This window comes from Papio anubis, chromosome 15 (assembly GCF_008728515.1).
Source record: "Papio anubis isolate 15944 chromosome 15, Panubis1.0, whole genome shotgun sequence".
Taxonomy (NCBI): Eukaryota; Metazoa; Chordata; class Mammalia; order Primates; family Cercopithecidae; genus Papio; species Papio anubis.
Genome location: NC_044990.1, coordinates 9237221 through 9254388, shown reverse-complemented (window position 1 = coordinate 9254388; position 17168 = coordinate 9237221). Strand labels below are relative to the sequence as shown.

Here is a 17168-nt window from a genome sequence, read left to right as displayed (position 1 = left end):
AGAGAGGGTATGACTTTTTAAATGTCCAAGTCTTAAGCAGTTGGTGATTATTTCCAGGGGAAGGATGATAGCTAATAATTATTAGTCACTTACTGTATATGTTATATACATTATTTTATTTAAAACCCAAGTGATCCCATGAAGTTTAGGTACTGTTACTGTGTATCCATATTATCATCGCTAATTTATTATTATGAACCCCATTTACAGTTGAGGAAACTGAAGCTTATAGTTTGTAATTTTTCCAAAGTCATCTGAACAAGGAAGTAGCAGAGCCAGGATTTGAACCCAAGTCTCTTCATCTTCAGGAGTCTTATTTGTATGCACTCTGCTATATTACTTTTGCATATATACTCAGTGGGTATATTCTGAGTATATTTTGATACACATCTGTATATCCTGGTATTATCTACTTGTTAACATTCTTACTAGTAGTGGTGGAAGAATAAACAAACCGAAAATGCTTAATGAAATTTTGATATTTCAAGGGTAACTAAAAAGAACTTTCCAAGCGAGCACCACACTGAAATTACAATTTAAGTCAATAGGAAAATATGATATTTACTTGTTTTGTTTTTTCTTTTCTTTTCTTTTTTTTTTTTTGCCATCTATCATCTTGTAATTTACCTTGTTTTATACAAAGCATTTCAGAGATGCTTCTGGTGTGATTGGCATTAGCCACTAATTTGGTAGCCCTGTTTATGGTTCGGTTCTTTTCACTTCATTGACATTTAACAGACACTTCTCCATCCCTGTTGCTGCATACCAAGGTAATCTGTGTATTGTGATTCTCCATCAGTGGTGTTGCCACATTGTTTGAAGTTCTATTTCTGTGTCATGAGTCTGCTGAATTTAATCATAATTAAGGTTTAAATCACCAGCAGTTGCTTGGATAAATCAAAATAATATTTTAAAATTTTGATTCATTGCCTTAAATGTGAGTAAACTGAGCTACAAAAGTAGGATCATGATGGTAGGTAGTGGCAATTTTAGAATTAAACCCCAAAGAGATGAAGTCTCTAGCTCATTCTTAGTGTCCTAAGTTAAAATATTTCTTGTATTAATGAAATGATTTTATAATAGTTTACATGTAGGCTTATTAACTACATTTTCTTTAATGAATTGGTTTCTTCCAGTGATACCTGAAACCATGAAAGTAGTAGTTTCTATATTGCAGCAGTATTCAACATGGTATATATTCAATAAACTATTCTTCATTTAGCTTAAAAAATAAGTATGGTAGGTCCTTTTTCCCCCCAACTTTATTGAGGTATAAATAACAATTAAAAATTGTACATATTTAAGGTATACAGGTTGATTATTTGATATATATATATGTGTTTTGAAGTACTTATCACAATAAGCTAATTAGCATATCAGTTACCTCACATTTATTTTGTTTTTCGTTTTCATTTTATGGTGAGAACACTTAAGATCTACCCTCTTAGCAGATTCAAGTATACAGTATTGTTAACTGTAGTCACCTTGCTGTACATAAGATATCCAGAACTTACCGTGCATGACTGAAACTTTGTACTCTTTGACCAATATCACCTCATTTTCTTCTCCCCTAGCCCCTGGTAATAACCACTCTACTCTCTTTCTAGGAGTTTGACTCTTTTTATATTCCATATATAAGTGAGTAATATGGTTTGGATGCTTGTCCCATTCAAATCCCTTGTTGAAATGTGACCTCCATGGTTGGAGATGGGGCCTGGTGGGAGGTACAGGATCATGGGGACAGATTCCTCATGAACGGCTTAGTACCATTTCCTTGGTAATGAGTGAGTTCTTGCTCAGTTCACATGAGATCTGATTGTTTACAAGAGTGTAGCACTGCCCCCTGCAACCCTTCTTGCTCACTCTTTCGCCTTGTGATATGCTGGCTTCCCCCTTTGCCTTCTGCCATGATTGTAAGCTTCCTGAGGTCTCAGCATAAGCCAAGCAGATGTTGGTGTCATGCTTGTACAGCCTGCAGAACCATGAGTCAAGTACACCTCTATTTATAAATTACCCATCCTCAAGTATTTCTTTAAAACAATGCAAAACAAAAACAAAAACAAAAAAACAGACTAACACAGTCAGATCATGTCGTATTTGTCTTTCTGCATCTGGCCTATTTCACCTGCCACAAGGAAATGGTAGGATTTCCCTCTCTTAAGGTCGAATAATATTTCTCTTTCTTTGTGTGTGTGTGTGTGTGTGTGTGTATGTGTGTGTATGTGTACACACACCACGCCCCCAACATATATGCACACATTTTCTTTATCCATTCATCTGTCAATGTATTTTTAGTTTGTTTCCATATCTTAGCTATTACCAGTAATGCTGAAATGAACATGAGAGTGCAGAGATCTGACACACTGATTTCATTTTCTTTGACTGTATGCTCAGAAGTGGGATTGCTGGATCATAAGTTAGTTCTATTTAATTTTTTGAAGACTCTCCATACTGTTCTTTATAATAGCTATATAGTTCCAATTTATTCCAAGTGGTAGGTCTTTCAAAGTTGCATCTTTTGGGAGAGAGAGCAGTAAGAATAGGATACACAAGCCTGAAATTAATCATTTTATTTCTTCTATATAGACGCACTAAAACTTTAATAGGCCTTCTCAAGAACCAAGGGGAATGGTATACTGTGTTTCTGTAAACATATAGATAGGAAGATTGATTTTTTTTTTGGATCAAATTAGTGCTATTCAGTAGAAAATCAGCAAAGAGGAAATTTTTATTGACTTGGTATTAAAGTTGTTGTCTTATGTTTCTTTGGGTACTCAGAGAGATTAAGTAACTGACGGTGTTTTATATCCCAATTTGCATTGAAAAAGATCAGTTAAGGTCAAAGTCAAGTACTGATAGAGAATAAACTATCATTCCTGCATACAGGTATTTCACCCAGGCTCTGGCTCAGTTATTTTCCTGGGGTTAGAAGGTTGGGGAGCAAGTTTTTCTATCAGTTCCACTACTAATTGAGTGATCCTGCAAGTTCCTTTCTCTATACCTCGTTTTCCCTTCTGTAAAACGTATATTGAAGTGAGATTGCTTTGTAGGATGCTGGCCTCTAGTATGCCTAGTACTGTGCCTGGTGCTGTCCCACATATGGTGGGATGCCGAAACAGACATGTTCCCGGCTCTCTTAGGCTTATGATTTTGTAGATGGGTGTGAAAGCCATTACAGAGTTAGAATGGACTAGATTTGGTGATTAATGAGATACAGAGAATGAGAGAAAAATTGGAGCAGATAATATCTACATCAAGCTGTTGAATAGGAGTTAGAAATGAGAACCAGACTTTGAGCAAGATTGGGATTCGTGTAGTTATTTCAGAATCATCAGCAACTAATGACAAAGAAATTTTAAGGTCATACTTTGTATGATGGAATAGGTTATTTGCCTAATACTATTGGCAGATTGAGATTATACTCATTTTCTTACAATTCTGGAGTCTTATTATCTTCTGAAATTCTGTTTCTGAGGTATGGGATGGACTCTTATTTTTAGACTGAGTGGAACGTGGGTAGCAGGGCTGATTAAGCACACTAATAACTGACATTTAGTGAGTTCTTAACTGTGAACCAGGTATTGTGCTTTTACATGGTTACTTTTTAAATCTTCGTAACCATCCTTAAAATAGGTACTATTATTATCATCCCTATTTTTCAGAAGAAGACACTGAGGCTTAAAGATTCTAAGTTACGCTATCAAATGCGTGTAGGTCAGATAGGATAAGGATTGAGAACTGGCATTGATGTAGCAGCAGGAGATCACTGGTGGCCTTGATGCACAGTTTTGGTGAAATGGTAGAGAATGATGGAATGGGTTCAAAGAATGCAGAGCGAGGAGCCGAAGACGATAAGTATGCACAGTTCCCTCAATGAGTCTTGCTGAAAAAGGGAGCCAGGAAAGTGAGTGCCAGTTGGGGAAGACAAGTCGTTGAGGTTTGTTGTTTTAGAGAGAAAGGAATAACAGGAGGTTTGTATGCTGGTGGGAATGCTGCGGTAGAAAGTTGATGATGCGTGGGCTAGATGGACAACTACTGGAGCAGTGCCGTTAGGTGACAGGAGGAGATGAGATCTAATGCACATGTACAGGGAGTGCATGGGCAGCTGGCTCAGAGTCACAGCAGGGAGGCAGGGACATGTAAGGGTGTGGTTGTAGAGAGGTGGGCAGATAGAGATGTGAGCGCTTGTGCAATCATTTCAGCAAGGAGAAAAATGCAAGCAAGACTATCTGAGATTGAGAACAGAGTGTGTTTTTCAGGGTCTAAATTCTGATCTAATGTGTTCCAAGGGTGGGAGGACATTCCATTTGGTTATTTTATTTTTTTTGGTTCCTTTTATGTAAGTTTTCTCTAGGGAGCATTTGTATTATTTTATAGAACTCAGTGGTCACTCTTAAATTTCCATTCTCCAGTTCTAGGTATGTAATACAATAAGTGCTTAAAAACTTGGCATTTCTATCTTTTTTTAATGTTACAGAAAAGGCAACTGAAAGATAGAAATTATAATTCATTAAAGATTAAGTAGTGGGAGCAAGATAGTGGTAAGTCAGAATGGAGCCATAACAATTACTTTTACATTTTTGTTGAAAAGATCTTTGCCTTGCTGCATGTTAGTGACTGTCATTTTCCCCTCCTCCTTGCAAACTGCTGTTTAATGTATAGTATACATCTGTTGCCCTTCAGTGCCCCTTTTTTCTTTTTCTTTTTCTTTTTTTTTGAGACCAAGTCTTGCTCTGTCGCTCAGGCTGGAGTGCAGTGGCGAGATATCAGCTCATTGCAACCTCTGCCTCCTGGGTTCAAGCGATTCTCCTGCCTCAGCCTCCTGAGTAGCTGGAATTAGAGACGTGAGCCACCACGCCTGGCTAATTTTTGTAGTTTTAGTAGAGACAGGGTTTTACCGTGTTGGTCAGGCTGATCTCGAACTCCTGACCTCGTGATCTGCCTGCCTCGGCCTCCCAAAGTGCTGGGGTTAAAGACCTGAGCCACCACGCCCAGCCCCTTTTTTCTTAATTATAAGAAATCCTGCTGCTCTTCAGTCATTGCAGTATTGGGACTGAATTCTTGAAAATACAAATAACTTCCTCACTTAATAATGAAAATGTCTGTTCTCTGGACTTACATTGTTTTACTTTCATAATACTTGATATCATGTTGACCATCTTCTTTGGAACTCTCTTTTCCCTCGTAAGGCTTCTGTGACATTACACAATTCTGTTTTTTTCCTCTTTTATTCTGACTGCAGCCTCTTTCTCTTATCTTTTCCACTTGTTGCTCCCTAGTCCTTAGCTTTGTGAGCCCTATGGAGCCAAAGAGCAGTAGAAAGAAGGTCCTTACCCTCCAGGAGCTCATGTTTCCTTTGCACAGAACTTGACCATTCACCAGGCTAGATACAGTTTGGATCTATGTCCCTGCCCACATCTCATGTTGAATTGTAATCCCTAATGTTGGTGAAGGGGCCTGGTGGAAGGTGGTTACATCATGGGGGCGGATTTGCCCCTTTGGTGCTATTCTCATGATAGAGCTCTCAAGAGATCTGGTTGTTAAAAAGTGTGTAGCACTGCCCCTTCCACCTCCCCCCACCCCCCACTCTGGCCATGTGATGTGTCTGCTCCCCTTTCACTTTCTGCCATGATTATAAGTTTCCTGAGGCCCCTCCAGAAGGTGAGCAGATGCCAGCTTCCTGTACAGCCTGCTGAACTGCGAACCAGTTTACACCTCTTTTCTTTGTAAATTACCCAGTCTCAGGTATTTCTTTATAGCAGTGCAAGAGCAGGTTCTTCTCCTAGCCCTACCACATGGCTTCTCCGGGGACAAATCATTCAACCTGTCCCTCATTTTCTTCCTCTGTAAGTTAGGGATCAACATGAAAATTACTTCATAGGGTTATTATGAGAAGTAAATGATTTAACGCATGTAAAGTGTGAAGAACATCCGGACACAGAGGAAGAGCTCAAGATGTGGTTGCCATTTTCATTGCCTATCCCTTACTTCCACCCCACTTGATGTTCACATGGCAAATGCCCTCACCTCATTTGTTCAAATGGCACATAGAGAGTCCTACCCTGACCACCCTGTTTTAAATATTTACCCTTCACTGTCACCACTCTTGTTCCCTTACTCAGCTTTATTTTTCTTTATAGTACTCATTGTCATCTGATATTATTATATTATATATTGTATTATATTATGTGTGTGTTACCGTCCCTGCTAGATTGTAAGCTTTGTAAGGTCAGGGCCTTTTATTGGTTTGCTGCTTTACCCTCCGCACCAAGAATATTGCCTGCCACAGTGTAAGTATTCCATAAATATTTGTTGAAAGAATGAGTAAATAAAATACTTATTTAGGTTTATTCATGCGTTTGCCAATGGTTTTGTTTACCATTTCTTGCATTTCACTATTTCTAGATTCAGTTTCATCTTTGCTGAAGAATAGTAGTCTTTACAGCCAAGGTCTCTATTAGTGGTAAACTAATAGTTCTTTTCTCAAAATATCTGTATTTTCCTATCACTCTTTCATGATGTTTTAATAGAAAATACTAGTTTGGTAGTTAGTCTCTGTGCTTTGAAGGTGACATTAGTAATAGTTTTTTGTCTCCTGGTGTGTATTACCAGTCTGTGTGTTGTTTGTTTATAGGTAACTTTTTTTCTCGTTGGTTTTAAGGTTTTTTTTTTTTTTTGTCTTTGTATTAAACAGTGTCACTGTGAATTATTTAAGTGTAGATTTATTTTTATTTATACTTAAGATTTGTGCGTCTTTTGCTCAAATTTTTAAATGCTTCTAATCATATTAAACATACTTATTTTGTAGCCTATAGCTGGCAGTTCTCTTATCAAAGTTGTTGAGAGTCATCTTGCTTTATGTTACTTCTGGTGAGCCTCGTGTGCGGTAAAGTTGAGAACTTTTCTTCAGCAAGGGTTTAACAAGTCTTTTCAATATGTGGCTTGTTTGGAAGAAGGTGTCACTCCTGAGACGTCTGGGTCTGCTTCAGCCTAGTGCCTTAGGGATGTTACCTGCCTAGGCCCACCTTTAGGCCCACTTTCTCTGCTTAAGGTAGTGTAAAATTGAGTCACAAATCACATGAGGATGGGCCCTTTGCTGCTATATCTAGGGGCTTCACTTTACAAATGTAGAACATAGACCCAAGTAGAAAAATGTACTCATTTCTTCTGTCTTTAAAATTCTACCCTTTTACCAAAGTGGCTGTCCTTTGAGGGTCCTGGCTTTATGTGGTAGTCTCAGTTCAACTTTGACTAGTGTGGGGCTATGACCCTGTCTCAGATCTCACTTGTGGTCAATAAATCTCAAGCCCTCAGATATCTGAGGCCCAAAACACTGACGGACTGCCATGTCTTCAGCTCATGTGCTTCTGTTTCTCTCTCTCTCTTTCTTGGCTATTAGGTATTTCACTTACCTTATGGTAAGGTCAGCTATGTATATAAAAGGATATTGGTTACATTTTACCTAGAATTCCTACATGTTTTATTGTGGGAAGGTTTTCAGCTTATTTATTTTTGTCGTCACTACATATTATTTTTGTAGTTCTATTATCAGTTCTCGAGGGGCTTATCTTACAGCTTGTTGGGTTTTTTTTGTGACTTGTTTATATTTGAGTTGAGAAGTCTTCTTCAGCAAGGTTTTAGTTATAGGGTTTATGTGAACAGAAAGTGATGTCTAGTATAATTGTAAAATATGTATGTACATTCAGCTAAATTATAGGCTTAGTGAATGCTGGTAGTATGTCACATGCTTTTAATATCCACTTGGTTTTATAAATCAGTAGAATAATCTCAGAAGTTGACAATAAACTGGACAAAGACCTGTGAGAATTTTTCTAAACTTCACCTGATACTATTTTATTATCTGTAGAGTAGAAGTTGTATAGTCCTGATAATATGAAAAAATACCATTGTTCGTCAAGTTTTAAAGTCTTTAGAGTTAGGCAAAAAATAAATTAAATATCTTAGGTTTTTCAAGTTCAAAGATTTTTAGAATTTAATGGTAAAGGCAATGACCTATCTGTAGAGCCAAAGAAAACCAAAATACAAGCAGTGATTAACTTGCCTGGGAGTGATGGAATTCCATCATTAGTGAAAGGTTTAGTAGTTTTCACACCCCTTGCCTCACTCTTGAAATGATTGAATGAATGGCTTAGCAACTTTAAATAAGATTTTAGTATGGCTCCTCAGAAACACTGACAAGAATCCACTCAGTATCCCAGCTTGAATAACTGTTGTGGGTAACATCAAAATGCTAGGAATCCAACCCCCAGCCTATTAAATGGGATTGTATAATTTTTGGTGTGAGAAGTATGTCTGTAGCTCCAGATCTTAAACCATCTGAAATTTCTGGTTTACTATTACCTTGGTTAAGTTGGATAAGTGTTTTCTGTAGTAGTTAAGCAGAGCTTTTAACTCCAGGAAAATTTAAAATTAAGACTAGATATGTCTAAGAGGATGAAAACTATGGTAATAATGTTTTTCTGTTTAAGGATATGTATATATTTGCATATTTATTTTTTATGTACTTGGAATATTTAAGAAAATAGGCTAATGAGGGTGACATGTATGCAATTCCACTTTAAATGTATTATGGAATAATTTAGACTCGTGATTTTTTTCGTACATGAAAATGTATGTTAAGTACTTTATTGGAACTCTTAGGAGAAATTTAATATTTGTAAACTTGATTTATTATAAGTTTATAAAGGTAATTATATGTAAATGATGCTTTACTAAGACAAGAACTAAGAAGAAAATATATTAAATTTATAAATGTTGGTTACAAAATTCTGGTGGCATTTTATTAGCGAGGTTTGTAAATGGGACCAAGCATTATTTTAAACTCTCTTAAAAGTGGGCCAGGTGCAGTGGCTCACCCCTGTGATCCCAGCACTTTGGGAGGCCGAGTTGGGCAGATCACTTGAGGACAGGAGTTCAAGACCAACCTGGCCCACATGGTGAAACCCAGTCTCCACAAAAATACAAAAAGTAACTGGGCATGGTGGCACATTCCTGTAATCCCAGCTGAGGCAGGAGAATCACTTGAACCTGGGAGGCAGAGGTTGCAGTGAGCTGAGATTGTGCCACAGGACTCCAGCCTGGGCAGCAGAGTAAGTGAGGCTTTTTTTTTTTTGAGATAGAGTTTCGCTCATGTTGCCCAGGCTGGAGTGCAGTGGTATGATCTCAGCTCACGGTAACCTCCACCTCCTGGATTCAAGTGATTTTCCCGCCCCAGCTTCCCAAGTAGCTGGGATTACAGGCGCTTACCACCATGCCTGGCTAATTTTTTGTATTTTTAGCGGAGACAGGGTTTCACCATGTTGGGCAGGCTGGTCTCGAACTCCTGACCTCAGGTGATCCGCCTGCCTCAGCCTCCCAAAGTGCTGGGATTACAGGTGTGAGCCACCACTCCTGGCCGAGAGACTGATTTAGGGAAAAAAAAAAAAAAATCTCTTAAAAGTGACTTCTAAAATCTGCTAGACTCATACATAGAAAAAAATTGTAGCTGAATCTGAAAGCTTTAAGGAAAAACTGACTTTTTGCATTTTTAAATTTGATAAATTGAATATTTTAAAAATCAAAGTAAGCCTCTGAAGAGTATTCTCTGCACAAAAAGCACCCTTGATAAAAAACAACTCATATCAACTTGTATCATACCATTGTCTGTGGTGCTCCATATATTTCTGAATGTAATTGATTTGCTTAGATAATGAGGGCATACTTTTTTTTTTCTTTGAGATGGAGCCTTGCTCTGTGGTCCAAGCTGGAATGCAGTGGCACGATCTCAACTCACTGCAACCTTCGCCTCTCAGGTTCAAGTGATCCTCCTACTTTAGCCTCCCGAGTAGCTGGGATTACAGTTGCCCACCACCATGTACAACTGATTTTTGTATTTTTAGTAGAGAAAGGGTTTCGCCATGTTGGCCTGACTGGTCTGGAACTCCTGAGTTGAAGAGATCTGCCTGTCTCGGCCTCCCAGAGTGCTGGGATTACAAGTGTGAGCCACTGCGTCCAACCCTTAATACAGCCTTTTACATTGTATAGCATAGTACCTTACATTCAGTAAGATTTAGCTATTTGTTGAAAGAATTAATAATATTTTAAAGGTTCCTGCTTACAATATTTGTTTATAATCTGATAGCAAATAATTTAAAACTTCTAAAGTCCTTTTTAGAACCAGAAGCTATCCTTAATGATTAAATTCTGAAAAGTCACTTGGTTTGTGAAGACACCACTGAAATTTAGTAGAAAAAGGTGGGTCGCATCAGTAAATGCTTCTGGGGTAATTGATTATCCATTTGGGTGAAAAAAAATCAAGATACTTTCCTTCCCCACCTCACATCATACAAAAATTAATATAAAATAATCAATACCTAAAATATTAAAAGTAATAAAGTAAAACTTCTAGAAGGAAACATGGGAGGGATATCATCATGATCTCGGGGTAGGCAAAGATTTATTAAACTGGCCACTAAAACATTAAATATAAAATATTGATAAATTGGACTCCTAGAATTATGACCTTCTCTTTATCAAGAAAAATACCATTAAGAGAAGTAAAATACCTTTGTAACAGACTTACACCTGTACATATGTCCCTGAATCTAAAATAAAAGTTGAAAATAAAATGCAAAAATAAAGAAAAAAGCAAATCATACACTGGGAGAAGATATTTGCAAAGCATGCATGTGACAGAGGACTTGTATCTGGACTATATAAAGCAGTACCAATAACATGTACATATAATATTGATACTTAATATAGCTTAGAAGGAGGAAGTACTGGATTTCAAAGGAGATGAGGCTTATTTGCATGTGATAGAATAAGGCATCTTTCTTATTCCTATAGGGAAATCTCAAATAGGAGAATTGAGCCCAGTATAGATACTTTTGTCTTTCACCTATTATTCTGTAAATATGAAGTGCTATAAGCTAGTACAGTGTCAGTCTGTTTGACCATTAGTGCAGCGGTCAAGGACACTATGTAATCCTACCAAAGTCTCTCTTTAAAGAGAGACTGGTAAAAGAAGCCTTGAGACCTTTATTGTTTACACAGCCTGGAAGCTGTCACTGAGTCCTTAAATTGAAGCATGACATTGTGCAGTGTTGCGCTAGTGGACAAAGAAGTACAGAACAGAATCAAGGATGTCCTTTGGGAAGTCCACAGAGTCTGTTACAAATGTAATATCCCGTTGCAGTGAGATGGAACTGAAGACTTACAAAGCAGAGGCACACTTCCTGTGGACAGGGGCCCTGCCACAGACAACACATCTGGCTTCTTGAGCAGTTTCACTCAGACCATTTAGGAGCCCATCAGAATATTGAGTGGCAGGACAAGGTCAGTAATGGCAAACACCCAGAATGCAGCCGGTGTAAGAGTTTTGAACCAATTCTTCCACAGTACAGCTTTACTGAGCAGGATGTGTGTGGAGAATGGACTACAGCAGGACTCCTAGGCGGTCGTTGAATTGCAAGCTGAGGTGGGGAAAGCACACGCTGAGGAGGCAGAAGGAGTGTTGTCTGAGGCCTGCTGCGGTGCACCCTGAGCAATGAGGTCCTGCAGAGCGGGCCCAGCCGCCCGAGCAGCTGCCATCCAGCTGGGAGGGACAGGCTTGCTGTTGGTGAGCGGAGGCTCTGGCTAGCTGTTGAGTCTGAAAAGCAGGACCACAAAGAAAACAGACTGTTTAAACAGCAGGTGAAGCCGCTCACAGAAGAGCAGACTTGATGCAAATCCTGTGTGGAAAAGATTGTTGGTCTCATTTTACTGTCTTTGGCCATACCCATAAATCTGATTCAGGAAAGACATTTATGTGTACACAAGTATATACAAATAAAAGTAAAGTTGTACTCTAGTACTTTCTACCCCTTCATCAAAAACAAAAAAAAACAAAAACACAGTGGTCACATCGAAATACTAGAAATAGAGCAATTTAACAATTACAATTTTTTATTTACCAGACTCACCACATTTTTATTTTATAGGCAGAATGCTTAAAAGACTGCTAATGTCCTAAAGACAATAATGTAATAATACTTTAAATTTCAAAATGCCTCATAGCCGTTACCATGCACTATTCTGTAGTTCCTTTCCTGTGGATTTCTTTAACAAGGTTCCTTGTCTTTGTCTCCTCCTAGGGTCAGAGTGGTAGAGGCCATATACCTCCTAATGGTGCCTTAGTAAATACTTGTTTAACTGGACTGAACCCTAAGGATTAAGATGTCAGTGTATGGTAACCTCATGGACAGACACGGTTTTCACCAGCCTTATAGCAATTTCATGATGTACTCTAATTCCAGCATCTAAATATGCTATGTCAGATTTGCAACATGTTAACACATTTTTTTTCTTTTTTTTCTTTTTCTTACCGTTTTGGCCTTTCGTTTGCAACCGTCATGGCTTTTTATCCATTTTCCTATCTTTGAATTATGCATATGTGTCACCTTTTCTGATAGGAGGAACGGAACTCCATGATGAGTTAGGTGAATTGTAAGTGTGAGGCTGGAAAGGGGATAATAATAGATATGGCATGTGGTTAAAAATGGAATACACATATGGGATCTGGAGGGCTATAGATACATACATAGCTGTAGAGAGAGAAAAGGTAGGAAAACAGAGGTAGAGACATTTCAAGAGAGAACTAAGATTAGACACGAAGTGATAGAGTCCCTTTCCCAAGAACCAAAAAGAGACAAAAACTGTGCTGAGAAGCCTCAAAACTTCACTGTTTGCAGGAGACAAGTTCCACGGTGATGAAACAAAATATGCTATTTTGAATGCATATATGTATTAAAAATTTTAATCACATTTGGAGGACTGTATAATTTGAATGATTCTGTAATTTTTAGACATTCTCAAAACATGAATATTTTTAAACATAAATTACTTAAAGATTTCATTGTTAGCTCTGCCATTTGTAATTTGGTGAGTGAAATGTTTCATTTTCCATTATAGAAGCAGAGAAAATCATCTTGGTCGTCAAACAGAAATTAGTAAAATGTACAAATAGACTTATTTAGAATTCCTATCCTTACAGCTTTTAATGCTTTTTTCTAAAAAAAGTTACTTATTCTTGGTTTAGGACAGTAATGAATAAAATTACTGCCTTTCCATTACGTTGTTAAGATTGTTAGATGGGGATAGTCTGTGATGCCCTCTATTGGTGATTAATAGTTAACTTTTGACAGAATAATTGCTGCTGTGTGTCATTTGTGTATTTAATAATTGTATCAGCCAGTATATTTTAGAAAAAAGAATTTGGGAAAACCAGCCTATAGTTGTGGCCGTGAATTGGCCAAAGGTGAAAAAATTAGATTTCGGACTTTTTGATTTAACAATTTTATTGACTAAGGTAGTATTGAGATACTTTTGCCTTTGATTAATTTTAATTTTAATTTTTTTTTTTTTTTTGTCAGAGCTCCACCTCAGATCAGGCGTCCTAATCGAGAAGTAAGACCTCTGAGGAAAGAAATGGCAGGAGTAGGAGCCCGGGGACCCGTAGGCCGAGCACATCCTATATCAAAGAGTGAAAAGCCTTCTACAAGTAGGGACAAGGACTGTAGAGCAAGAGGGAGAGATGACAAGGCAAGACGCTGTCTTTCTGTAATTCACTCGCTTGAAGCCCAGGACTTTTGGTGGATGTTACGATTTGTGTTGGCTTTTCAGGATCCTCTCGTTTTGACGGGGAAAAGTTAGAAACAAGTCTCATTCAAAGCCTAAGTAGTCTTTGTATTTTGAAGGCCACGCTGCAATGCAAATGACCTCAGAGGCATAGTAAATATATATATACACATACAAGTATAAAAATATTTAGTGCAATGGATCCCTTGTAAGAAAAAATACAGCTTTAAAACTTTTTTGAAAAATATTTTAATAAGTATTCTGAATAGAAATGAGCAATAATGAAACCAGTTATGGGGAAAGACAAGAAAGTAGATATATATGTTCACAGAATAAGATGAGGGATATGATTTACTACTGCCAAAAACAAGTATCTTTGATGTATCTGTAGATTATCGTAGAACAAGATTTTTTTTTTTTTTTTTTTTTTTGCCTTGAGAAAATTCCCCTTGCTTAGGGTTCATTGTGCACATTTAGTTATTTAGGAAATTGATTGGTGAATAAACATAGTACTGGGTGGAAATTGTGTACTTCCCTTAAAATGGACTTAGGACAGTGGGTTGAAGATAATCTTACAGAGGACTTAGGACAGTGGGTTGAAGATAATCTTACAGAGGAAGGAGATAGCCAGGATGATCTGATGTGTCTCTTAGGCCTTAATTTCAGTAAAAAGAGAAAAAAATTTTAAGTGATAGTATTTCCCATTTCTACTGTGATGTCATAAATGAATGATAATGTAATTGAATTGCCACAAAGAAGTTTTTTTACTAGTTAGAGATTCAGGATCTGTCATCACATTCAGACCATGATATGTTTAATAAAGACATATCTAATAAAAAGTGGTTATCCATCAAAACTGTATTTGAATATTTTTATTACATGTAATTTTGATCTGTAGATAAGGACTCTAGACCAACTTCCTAGGTCTTATATCCATAATACATAGACCATGATAGAATAAAATTGGTGTTTTCTGAGTATTTCTGAGATAATTCAAAGACATATTCTACCTCCCTGCCTCAATAGGACACTGAAAATGGAATTAGATTTTTTTAATGTTTGTAATTTGTGGGAGCTTTTATTCCATGAAAACAGCAAGTGATTCTATTTCAGATCCTTTTTGGGATTAGCAAAGGGTAGTAATAAATACATTAACTTTGAATTTGTTCTCCCCATTATCAAAAGCCATATAAATGAGTACTTGAAACGCTGTATCTTAAATGTTGTTTTTGTTTCTTTTCTTCATTTTTATGCATTGCATAAAAATGCATTGGTTTGCATTATGGAGAATACAGTAGGGGCTGAAATCCAACCCCGTTTGCCAGCAGCTTTTAGATAAACCTTTAGAACAGGATAAGGAACTTCCAGTTTTGAATTTACAGAAGAGAGGAACCATGGTCATGGTTTACTGGATGCTGCTTTGCTAGGCACTGTTCAGAGTGATTAAAAAGTAATTTATGAAACAATCCTGTGAAGTAGGTGTCTTACTATCCCCACTTTACTGATGAAGAAGCTGTGGTACAGAGGGCTAAAACTTGCTAAGATCTCACAGTAAGAGATGAAGACTAGAAGAATGGAATTTGTGAAGTCACGCTTCTTTTTCCTGTTTAACCTTCAGATTTTTCATGTTATGTAGTATCCCCACTTACCGAGCTAGATGAAAAGTTGGATTGGATTTAACAAAAGAGATCCAGAACAATTAAATGTTGGTTTTTAAATGTGACTCTTAAGCAAAGAACAAAATAAGCAGCATTTTTTGAATGTCAAATACATTTTTTTTTTCTGGAAATTATAAATTGTCTTTCGTTTATAATGTTATCAAATGATTTTCTAAATCTTATTCTTTCATTGACATGTAAGTACTCCGAATGTCACTGGAAAGTAACCCTTTTATGTAAGAAAAGAAAAGAACTCTGCAGTTGTTTGGAGATAAGAGATATTTTCTGAGTCACTGTGGAAACAGGGGACTATAATTTTTCAAAACAAACTCATGCAAACTTCATTAGCCTTTGAAAGTTACATTTGATGCAGTTACAATTTTCGTAACCACGCAAATATTCATTAGGATACTGAAGTTCCTAAAACTCACTGAAGCCTGCGATAGGATTTGAAGCAGCTTAGGTGAAACTAATAGCTATCTACTTCTGCTAAAAGCTGATTTGAAAATGAGTGTTGGGGCCAGTGGCAGTGGCTCACGCCTGTAATCCCAGCACTTTGGGAGGCTGAGGCAGGTGAATCGCTTGAGCCCAGGAGTTCAAGACCAGCCTGGGCAACATAGTGTAACCCTGTCTCTACTAAAAACACAAAAATTAGCTGGGCGTGGTGGTGCATACCTGTAATCCCAGCTACTTGGGAGGCTGAGATACGAGAATCGCTTGAACCTGGGAGGCAGAGGTTGCACTGGGCTGAGATCCTGCCACTGCACTCCAGCCTGGGCAACAGAGCGAAACTCGGTCTCAGAAAAAAGAAGGAAAATTAGTGTTGTTTGGAAGTACCCTCAGTGGTATGGGAGTCCTCAGTGTTTATTGTATTTGTTTTTCTTAAGATCAGTTTTGTGTGTTGCTACCAGCTTTAAAATTGAACTAGAAAAGAACAGAAAATTCAGAGTTTATTGCCAATAAGTACAGTATTATTTTGATAAAAATTTATTTATAAAATATATACAAATTTATTCATATACGTTTATGTACACCAGCTCATGATCCAGAATGCATTTATTACTTTATGTCTGGGTCAGAATTTTGAAAGCTGCTGCAGCACTCTAACTATGTACTTAACTTTATAGATGTAAAAAAGTGAGGATAAGAGAAGTTAGAGGTATCTTGCTTAAGGTCCCTGGTATATTTTTGGATTTTTAATTTGGTGTTGGGAACTGTATGATGGAACAACTAATAATGGCAGTAGTAGCAAATGTTAGTCTTCCTTGAGCATACTTATCCTTTTTGAAGGTTTCTACAAAAAAAGCCCTCTTTGAAGGTTTTTACATTTATTGGTTTATTTGATCCCTGCATAATCCTGTGAGCTCAGCATTATTTTTCCTGTTTTATGTGTAAAGAAATGGAGACACTGAAGTCTTAACTGCAGATGGTGAACTAGGATTTGAACCTTGTCTAATTGTAATACCTGAGTTTTTTAATCATTATGCTATACAGCCTCTTATTTGAAAGTGCTTACTATCTTCTTATAAGAGTACCAGTTTATTTCCTGAAAGTGATTATGTCTTTTTTCTTTTTCTTTTTTAAAATTACTGACAGGCTTCAGGTTAGGTCCCAGCTTAAAATGCTGTTTTTCAGTAAGTAACAATCATTTTGCATAGTGATCTGTTGATGAGGCTTTATCATTTTCCCCCCTGAGGTCTGCAGGGTCAGCCATAAGTCTAACTAGTACTCTGTTTGTTGAACACATCCTTATTAAGTGCACATTTTGTGTCAGTAATAATTCTAGGTGCTAGAAATACAAATGTTAATGAAATGTAGCTCCTGGCCTGAATGAATTAACTTTTAAGCTATATTTTTTTCAGTTTTATTTCAATGTATCTGGTCTCTTCTTCC

At 37.2% G+C, this 17168-nt stretch overlaps 1 protein-coding gene across 6 annotated transcripts in view; it reads left to right on the top strand.

Annotated features, from left to right (window-relative positions):
* Positions 1 to 17168, top strand: part of KATNAL1 (katanin catalytic subunit A1 like 1) — a 101707-nt gene that overhangs the window by 31373 nt on the left and 53166 nt on the right. For all 6 annotated transcript variants that reach the window (XM_021929351.2, XM_021929347.2, XM_021929350.2 and 3 more), the window contains one exon: positions 13413 to 13581. In XM_021929351.2, coding sequence (XP_021785043.1) covers positions 13413 to 13581 — 169 coding nt within the window. The remainder of the gene's footprint in view (positions 1 to 13412; positions 13582 to 17168) is intronic.